The sequence below is a fragment of the Uloborus diversus genome, chromosome 1 (assembly GCF_026930045.1).
Source record: "Uloborus diversus isolate 005 chromosome 1, Udiv.v.3.1, whole genome shotgun sequence".
NCBI lineage: Eukaryota > Metazoa > Arthropoda > Arachnida > Araneae > Uloboridae > Uloborus > Uloborus diversus.
In genome coordinates, this window is record NC_072731.1 from 58,298,080 (window position 1) to 58,308,306 (window position 10,227).

Genomic DNA, 10,227 nt, shown 5'->3' on the forward strand with positions numbered 1-10,227 from the left:
TTCTACTTACGGTTTGAATTTAGTATAAATATTCTTACGTATAAAAGTAATCATACGAGGTAGGATCCAAAAATTATGTGACAACATTCGCCAATGACAACCAAAGCACGAAATTAAAATTAATCGTTTTAAATGCATTGTATTGTTCTTCCCTTTGATGATTTCCCCTGTCGTGTAATTGAGTTGAAGAGAATGACTATTGAAAGAGAAAAAATATGATTTGTTATTGCATATGAAAGTAACGGTGAATGCATATGAAAGTAACGGAAGCTTTGGAGACGAAATAAACTAATATTTATTTAAAAAAAGGAAAGATTTTAACTGTTACTGATAAAGTACATCAATATCATAGCTAGTGATTAATATAATCACCAAAGGCTCTTCTACCTATAAACTACACACAGAGTCTTACAAAAAGACGAATTGACTGGATCATCAAAAGCAGTTTGTTACTGATATATTATTAAAAGTCAGTAAGATTTTAGTTGTTCCTGATAACGTGCACCGTTTTTGAAGCTATTAGGCATTAATATAATCAGATTTTCAGTGACTGAAATTATTAGACATTTTTATTTTACATGCATGCCATGGGCGATAAGGTCACTTTCAAAAAATCATAAAACATTTTATGGGAAAAAATACCGGATGCGGTGTCTATCCACTAGTTAAGCATTATATGGGGTACAAATGAGCTAATTTTTAGATTTTTAAAAAATGGGTTTTTTGAGTAAAATCACTTCAAATATCGCTAATTTTTGAAAATTTTGAAAATTTCAAGTTTTATTTACGAGGCTGTATGCACTCAAGGATTCTAATAAAATATGTTATGAAACTATCATATAAGGGCTTTAGACTGCCATCTCCGTTTAGTAAAAAAAACTTTTTTTTCATGGAGAAAAAAAATCATAAAATTGGTAAAAATGCAGTTTTTTGGCGGCAAAAATGAATTTTTTTCTTTATCAAAAAACCTAACTAAACTTTCAAAAACGATGTCTAGAGGATATATGGGTCCTTATTTATTTTTAGAAAAAAGAATTATTCGAATAGGTTAAATACTTTGGAAATAGTGTCCATTTCAAATGGAGTGTTTTGCCGGTTTTTTCCAAAATGGCGGATTTTGTGCAGAATTTTAATACGCTGTAACTGAAGAAAAAAATTTTTTCTTGCAAAATCCTTTTGGGATAGTTCATATGTACCTTAGTTGTAACTACTGTATTTTTTTCAAAAAAATCGGTGATGGTCATATGACACTTTTCATACCTGCCTGCCTGATTTGAAATGGAATGACTCAGCAGCAAAAACTCGCCTAATGGTGCCCTCCCATGCCTCAATTTTATCAGCTAAAAGTTAATTATTGATAGAATGTCGTTATTTTGTATATATTCATTGACCCCTTGTTTATATTTTTTGAAGTTCTTCTCATTCCTAACATCTTCCGTTAGTTCATTAAACAGCCGCGGTGCCAAGTAAAAGAATTGCTTTTTAATAATAGTTTTATTTGGTTTTATAACTTTATATTGTTTACCTGAAATTCGAGTATTATATTGTTTTTCATTAATTTCAAACCAGTTATTGTTGTTATGCAAAAGATACAATATTCTCTGTGCATATTTTTCTCTGACTCTTGTAAAACAGTATTGTTTTTATTAAGTTCTTGTTTAGATCCATAAATTATTTTCAAAATTTTTGCATCAGTTCTATTTAAATTGGTAAGATTTATTTCATAATCACCTCCCCATGCACAAATACCATACGTAATTATTGAGTTTATCCAAGCATAAAATAAACATCTAAGAAACTTTTTCCCAACTATATTTCTCAATAGATAAAGCCAATGTATTCTACCTCTTAATTTCTTCACAAGTTTATCAGTATGGCATTTCCATTTTAAGTTTTCACTAAAAGTTATACCAAGGCTTCACTCGATGCGTGTCTTATCAGTCTCAGTCATTTCTCAAAAGATCAAAGGCGCCGCCTTGCCCGTAAGATGGCGCTGTAGTATAACCGGGGGAAATCATTTGTTTACATTAGTTAACGTATTATTTCTGCTGTAAAAAGTGATGTTTTTTCAATCTTTAACGTAAAATTTCATTGCTATGATTAACCGATGTGTAGTAGTGTAGTACAGGGTGAATTGATACCGGAACGGCGTACCAGGTCTGTTTTTCAAGGAAAATAAATTCCCTTTTCAGGTAAAGCTGGTCCCAACTCGGTATTCAACTATTTCTCATTGGCGTTCACTTCTGGTAAAATGCGTCCCTGAAGCACAGGGAACTCCACAGCATTTTGAACCTTGGTCTCACTTTTAGTAAGTCGACCTCAGGGATTACGTATAAATTTTTTGAGATATTTAATGTGAGTTGATATCGAGAAGGGTTCAAACATTACTCTTCCTCTAAATTAAAAAAAAAAAAAAAAAAATGTCTGAGAAGGAAACCTTGTTGTTTATAAATTATATAGTATTTTACTGTATATTTAAAGGAGACATTTAATGGCATAATAGTCAAGATTTCGACAATAATTGTTTTATTTTCACAATATCAGTGAGACTGTAATACATATTTGCTCTTTTGATATTATTTAGTTACGTCGCTCAGCTTGGTGAATTTTCTCTTTACCTTTACATGGCGAAAACTGAAAAATTGCACTTACATCATCGTCGGCGAAAATTAAAAAATAAGGCTTACATTGTCGTATGTTTGCTTCTTTTTCCAATTTTAGAAAATTTACACACTTTCAATTTTTACTTATGACAAGGTTAATTTATTCTGCTGATTATGTCACATAATAATGGAGAATTGAAATTGATTTAGCGAAATATTTTAACGAGATTTCTCATATTATTTTAACATCTCATTTTTATTTGGCGAATTATTTTACTTTGTTTTGATTAAAAATCTGCGAAAAAAAACAAAATAACATACTACTTCGAAAAATAAATAAATTCGATGATCGAAAGCATTTCAAGTTTTATTACATATAATTTTATTACCATTTATTTATTAAAAGTTTCAATAATCCTCTCAGTAAATGGAATTACCCACAAAACGACACTAAAAGTTTCAGTAAAATATAAAAAAAATATGCTGAACAAACTATATTTGACAACTATAAAAGCTTCATTTTATTGAAACCAAAAAACCGAATACTCTATTGCTAAAATTGCTGTCGCCAATGTTTGTTCTTTTGATACTTTGATGGAACTTTTATTGTTTTTTAATTAATTGATACATTTATCTGGCGAATTATTTTATACTTTAATGGATCCTTGGCTGAATACAGTAACATGGTTGCTTCCTAATACTGTTTAGTAGGGTGGATCGAAAAAAACGAAATTTTAAATCTTAATTTGGAATACCTGCCAAAAGCTGTGCACATGTAAGTACAACATACATGTAAAATATTATTAAGTTTGAACAACTCTTTGAGGGTCCTACCAAGGCTTGAATTTCTACAAAAGTAGAAAAAAAGGTCAATTTTCCAAAAGTTTTATAAAAATACTAGTGTTTAAAATTTTTGTTATAATACCGTTGAAATGCTTCCTTTGAACACTCTTTTCATGTATCTTCACAATTATTTACAATCTTTGCACCATTAAGTTCGCACATAAGCCGTTAGGTTTCGCGAAATTAACCAAAAACTGACTTTTTTGACTTTTTTAAGCTTTTTTGCACATTGCAATATTTCTTCTTTTAAAGTTCAGTTTTCTTTTTTACAATGCCTATACAGAATGCAAAACGAAAGTGAAGTTAAACTTTATTACATTAACAGCCCAGCATCCACTAAAAACAGGTGGCTGCATTTCGAGTTCCATTCTACCTTTTCCATCTGCCGAGCCACATGTATTAAGTATAAATTTATTATTCATTTTACATTAGAAGTAAACTATCAAAATGATTTAGTTGTATTAATTAAAAAAACATAGAGAGAAGTGCATTGGTTACAAAGAATGTATATATACTCACACACAGTTGCTATGACATATAAAGCATCAATATTTCACAAAATGAGGGACTTGAAAAGTATCAGTTAGTTAAAGCCACAGAAAATAATCAGATCGTCACATCCATTCATGAAACCTCTTTGAAATCATTTTTTGATTCAAACGATGACATGATTTGATTTTTGCTCTTATGAAGCCATCTCTTGCCGCATGACTAATCACAAACAAACTCTATGAACTCACCTCTTTGTAGACTAATATTGATGATTTTTGTTACAATTTCAATATGATAATTAGCAACTATCTTCAGTGCTTTGCTTGTAATTCCGTCATGTCCCGGTGTTTTGTCATTTTGCATAATATCAATCATATTTTTAACCTTACTTATTTCCATTGGGTAAATATACATAGAATAAAGAAATAAGTCTTGAGTTCATAGAACCTTAATCTTTGTAAATGTGTTAAGGCTCCGATGCCCAAAAGTAGTATCAGTTACCTTCCAAAATATTTAATAATATTTTTTTATTGATATTCTATCTATCATCTTGAAAATGTTCTGTTGAGTATATGATTTCCAAAGTTATAATAGCTAAATGGGAGGAGAGGCTCATATTAATTTTTCTTTCATTTTGGAAGTCTTTAGTTTGAACTCTTTCTTTCCTTTTTATATTGATAGTATGCTGATCCTGTGGCTGATCTCTTGGACAAATGGGGTGTTTTCCGTTCTCGTCTTTTTAGGGAATCTTGTGTCTTTTATCGTGGTAATTATGTCAAAGTAAGTAATGCAATTATAAACATTTTTCTGAAAGAAAAAAAAATAGTTTACTGTTTATTACATTGAAATATTTTTCTTTTAGGACCTTGGTAGGTTAGGTCGAGATCTTCATAAAGTTATTATAGTAGATAATTCTCCTGCTTCCTATATCTTCCATCCAGATAATGCAGTAAGTCTATTTCATAAAATCTACAGTTGAACTCTCTTAATACAGCAACGGTTAGTATGAAATGGGGCAATGAACATTTTTTTCGTTAAGTCTGGTTTGCTGTTGAATTGCACTTGCTTTACCTCAGGGGGAACAATATTTCAATTCAGATGGTTTAGTTAACACTAGCTCCCCTTTCCCCACCCCCTTAACCCACCATTTTTTTTTTTTTTTAATTTTTGAATCAGCGCTAAGTGGCATGAATGTTGCCAGCATTCACATTAGGGATGGGCCAGCCAAGTACAACAAGATGGTGGTTTTTAGCTGCCCCTTCTCCCAGTGCCAGTTTTCGAGGCCAGGCAATAACTTGATCAGGGGTCTGTCCAGGATTTTTCACAAGGTCCGTTTTTTGTGAAAATAATTTTGTGAAAAACCAAATAATTTTGTGAAAAATGAATTAATTTAATAAAAAATCAAAAAATTTCGCAAAAAAAAAAATTTTTTTTTTTGTTAAAACGAAATTTTGGAATTTAGAGATGGCACAAACTGCATATCAGTTAAACTTAAAGTTGAGTGTTTTCCTCTTCTATTTCGAGAAAATCATTCTGGAGTGTTTTTCTGATATTTGGCGGGGGGGGGGGGGGCATCGCTCTCTCAAGTATCAATATTTATCTACCATTTTTTTTGTTACAATTACTTTAAATACTGTACAGAAATATATTATACTAGAAATATTTCTGTACAGTATTTAAAATAATTGTAACAAAAAAATAAAAAAATAAAATTCAGAATAGGGGGTTTAGCATTTAACTTTTTGACCCAAGACACTCTTAAAAAGCACAGAATTTCGTTTAAAACTTATAAATTCCGTGATTTTAACAAAAATAAAAAGATGTTTTAATTGTTTACCTCTTAACAAAGCATAAATATCATCAAAAATTCGAAAAATCGGATTCCCATAGAGGATGCAAAGAGATTGCAATTCTCAAAGTGAAGGCATCAAAAGTATAAAAACGGCTTGTAAAAGAAATATTTTTGATAAAATTATTTTAAAATTGCATTTTAGAGTCCTATGATAAAAATTTCATTAATATCTGTGGACATTAATATCTGTGGACACAATTGACGCAAAAAAAAAAAAAAATAAATAAATAAATAACATAAACCATCTATTCAGCATTTTAATTTTTGACTCATAACAGAAAATGGAATTTTGCTTTAAAAACTTGAAATGAGAGTTCTAACAAAAATAAAGAGACTTTTCATTTAATTGCATCCTAATAAAGTGAAATTAGCTTGAAAAAAGAACAAAATATGATTCTCATATTAGACGTTAAAAGATTGCATTTTTCAAAATGTAGACATCTAAAGAAAAAAAAAAACGGTAATTAAAAGAGTTTATTTAAAGTTAATCATCCTTGTTAGTATCGAAAAATCAAAACCCATATAATTTTCTCCCAAAATAACAATTAAACATCGCACCACACTGCACCCTAAAAACGCAAATATTGACCATCTGGTAAAATGATGAGAATATTTTCTAATCAAGTCATTATAAAGGTTCAATGCCAGATGCTAAGTGGTGATAATTTTAAAGTTGGTAACCCTACCTGAAGCGATCACATTTTCCCCCCACCCTTACTATCACTTTGCAGTTCTAAGTTCATTTCGCAGATATATATTATTGTTGTTTATTAAAGCATGAGCGGAGAAAAGTGCTTACCAATGCCTTTTCAGAAAAGAGTGCAGTGCGGATTTTTTTTCTTTTTTTTTTTTTTTCAAAATTAGCCGATTTTATATAAGCTGATCCCCCTAATTTGACTTTTAAAAAAATCCAAAAATTATCGGTTTATACACAGAAATATGCGGTTTATACACAGAAATATGCGTTATTTTGCTTTCAGATTTGTTCTTTCAATAAACAATTTGTGAAAGATCCGATCTTGTTTATCAGAATTTTGTGAAGGGTCCGTTTTGTTTGATTGGGATTTTGTGAAAGGTCCGTTTTGTTTGATCGGGATTTTGTGAAAGGTCCGTTTTGTTTGATCGGGATTTTGTGAAAGGTCCGTTTTGGTTGATCGGATTTTTGTGAAGGGTCCGTTAATGGACCCAAATATCCTCTGGCCAGACCCCTGTTGATGCTGCCGACCTTACCCTATCTTGCTTCAACTTCTTATACTATAGTTTATCTTATAATAAAAACGAAATGAGTGAATTTATAAAATGTATTTACTTTGAAGAAAAGATAGATTCCAAAAGTTATAAGTCCTAAAACATATAATGCTTTCTTTGAATAAGACTAAGGATGAAGTCAAGGGGATCAAGTCATATCCCGTGGAAATTTTTCTAAATTGAAGTCCTAAAAACAGTTTTAGTCAATTTTTGGTGCTCTTAGAGATGGTTGGAGGACAAGTTTTAGCTTCCACCTCAAGAGAAATTTTCAAAATTCACACAAAAATTTGTGTTTTCAGGCAATTGTAGTCAAATTAAGAGAAAGAGAGGTTATCTTAGGTAAAGTCGAAGGTTTTTCCTCCTCACAAATTAGTTTTGAATATGCAATTTTAGATTTTCTTTGGTGATTTTTAATATTAAGGAAAGGAGGAAGGTTTAGATCCTCTCTTCAAAAACCTTTTAGGAATGAAGTCCTAGAAACACATTTGAGGAAATCTTTGATGATGCTAAAATGATGGTCAGAATTCAGGACCACTTCCACAAATTTTTTGATATTGAAGTTTAAAAAATGCAATTTTAAGCTATATATGTTAAGACGTTTGGAAAGGGCCCCTCGGAATCTCCCCCTGGAAAGCGTTTGAAATTAAAATCAACAAAACACCATTTAAGAATATTTTTGATCAAATGAAGAAAAAAAAGACTATCCTTAAGAAATTTTTGGAAATGGAAGTCTCAGAAATGTAATTTTCAATTATCTTTGGTGACTTTAGGAAGGAAAGTGAAAACTAAGACTCTCTCCTAGAGAGAGGCAGTTGCCCCTTTCTGCTCCCCTCTGGCTACGATCATGCTTAGTAGTTATTTTTTTAGATTTCCTTGGCTTAGTTTTTTTTGAAATGCTTAAAAAGACATATATATTATCAAATACAAAAAAATGTTTTCAGTTTGTAAGCTTCCAAACTGAACTGTCCGTTACAAATATGCTCGCGGAGAGGATTTGGCTGTAGGTTGGAAAAATAAAAATTTAAGCTGCAACCAAAAAAAAAAAAAAAAAAAACCCCTGCCCTTTTCACCAAAAATTTTAGCGATGAAATGCTCTAAGTTTTCTTTTTAACAATCATTCATTACTTAGTAAGAATTTAGAAAGCTCTTTATGTGTCGAAAAGCAAATGTTGAATCTTTTGAATAATACCTGTATACTAGGCTGGTTCAAAAATACATGTAAAAGAAAAAAGTTTCTCCTTGATAACAGCACACCCCTCAAAATTTTTAGACTTGTGTATAGTGATATACTGGAAGAATTTTAGCTTCCTATTTCAACTGTAACAGAGTGCTCAACCCCCTCCCCCAAACTTCATAAGTATGGAGAGGGGGGTTAAAAAATACATTGAACTGAAAAAACAATGCTACATATTATAATATACATAAGTAATATGCATATACATTGCAATAAATAATTATTTAAGAGAAAACAGCTGGGGAAATTAAATGTTTCTAAATTTGCGACATTTTTATGCTACGGCTAATGTTTAATTGAGGGGTCATTGAGCACCCTCTTAAAATTTGAGTAAGAAGCTAAAACTTCTACAGCACAATACTATTAGTAAGTCTAAAAAAAATAAGGTGTCCTGGATTCTAGCTGAAAAAAAGGTTCTTTTGAACCGCATTACTGTATACTTATTTACATGTAAACAGTTCATTTTGCTTGGAGAGGAAGCTATCTTCCGTTATGGATTGAAAACCGTTGCTCAATTCTAGTTCATCTTTTCTTTTTCTATTTATTTTAAAAGTATTAAATTTTAAGAAACAAGTAAATTTTCCTGGCTATATTAATAGTTGGATAACAATGTGTGTATGTGCAATATTAAATAGTAGCAACATTTTTTAAAAATATAAAGTTTAAACTGTATATTTCTGTTTTTGTACAGTATCACTTACGCACAGTTATTAGAAATAATGATTAATGTGTTGAAATTAATGAATTTTTAAAATTTTTTATTAACCTAATTCAACTGTATTTTTGTTCAAAAAATTGATTTTTACGGGTGTCTCTCCTATAACACGTTAATTTGTACCGTGCTATATATCGAAACTGTGTTACACAAGTCTTTTTTATTCATTTATTTAAATTATTATTTTATTTTTATGTATTGTATATAAGAAAAAATGAGGAAAATATGAACCGTGCTGTATCGAAACCGTGTTATATAAAACTTTTAAATAATGTAAATCAAGGCAATGTATCATGTGTTATATCAAAGTCGAGCTTTAAGGTGGGAAATTTTTATCATAGCTGAAACTTTGTTTCGATAAAATATACAAACTCATTATTTTCATAAAAGGGGCATTCCAAGGTATTTTTGACATTTATGTAGAGTCCGTAACGTAACCTTTTTTGCCATAACTTTTTAGTTTACTGTTTGATTAGCATATTATTTTTATTTTGATCTTTTCCTACCAACACACCAGCTCAAATTAAAATTATTTGCAAATCAAACAGTAAATTAAAAAGTTATGGCAAAAAAAGGTCACGTTACGGACTCTACATAATTTTAAAAATACCTTGGAATGCCCCAAAAGTAATATTATAAGAAAAAAACAAAGAAAACTACAAAGAAAATCAAAGACTTTCATTAGCAGTGAAGTTTATCTGAGCAACAACAATTTAAAATGTAGTACAGTAAACTCCCAATTATCAGGGACTAGATTATCCACGGTTCTAATTAACCGCGGGTCTTTTTACAATTTTTTTTTATACTTATGATTGTGTTATTGCTCGCTTTTATTGCTCTTTAAAAAAATTTATATTCAATGTTAGTAGATGCAATGTAGCAGTGTTTTTAGTAATAATTTAAACGCATGTGTGAATGTTGTTTTATATTTAACTGTTGTATACACTATGTATCGCTTTTTACCTATTATTCAGATAATCCGCGGTTTTCACTTATCCGCGGTTACCGTGTCACCCTATTCCGCGGATAATCGGGAGTTAACTGTACATGCAAAAGAAAAAAAATGTTCGCTCCTTAGTCACTGGCTAGCAAACCTTAAGTCACTGCACATGTCTTTTTGAACATGTGTTCAACAAAGCCTCAAATTTACAAACCTTAACAGTAGCACAAAATAATTTTTTTTGCTATGCACTAAATAAATACTTTTAAGCTAAATTCAGACGTAACTTCAAGTCTTATT

General features: G+C 30.4%; 1 protein-coding gene across 2 annotated transcripts in view; it reads left to right on the forward strand.

The window, feature by feature from the left end:
• The window catches only part of LOC129229876 (carboxy-terminal domain RNA polymerase II polypeptide A small phosphatase 1-like), a 106,645-nt gene that overhangs the window by 85,865 nt on the left and 10,553 nt on the right, over nt 1–10,227 (forward strand). For both annotated transcript variants that reach the window (XM_054864257.1, XM_054864265.1), the window contains exons 6-7: nt 4,620–4,718; nt 4,801–4,887. In XM_054864257.1, coding sequence (XP_054720232.1) covers nt 4,620–4,718; nt 4,801–4,887 — 186 coding nt within the window. The remainder of the gene's footprint in view (nt 1–4,619; nt 4,719–4,800; nt 4,888–10,227) is intronic.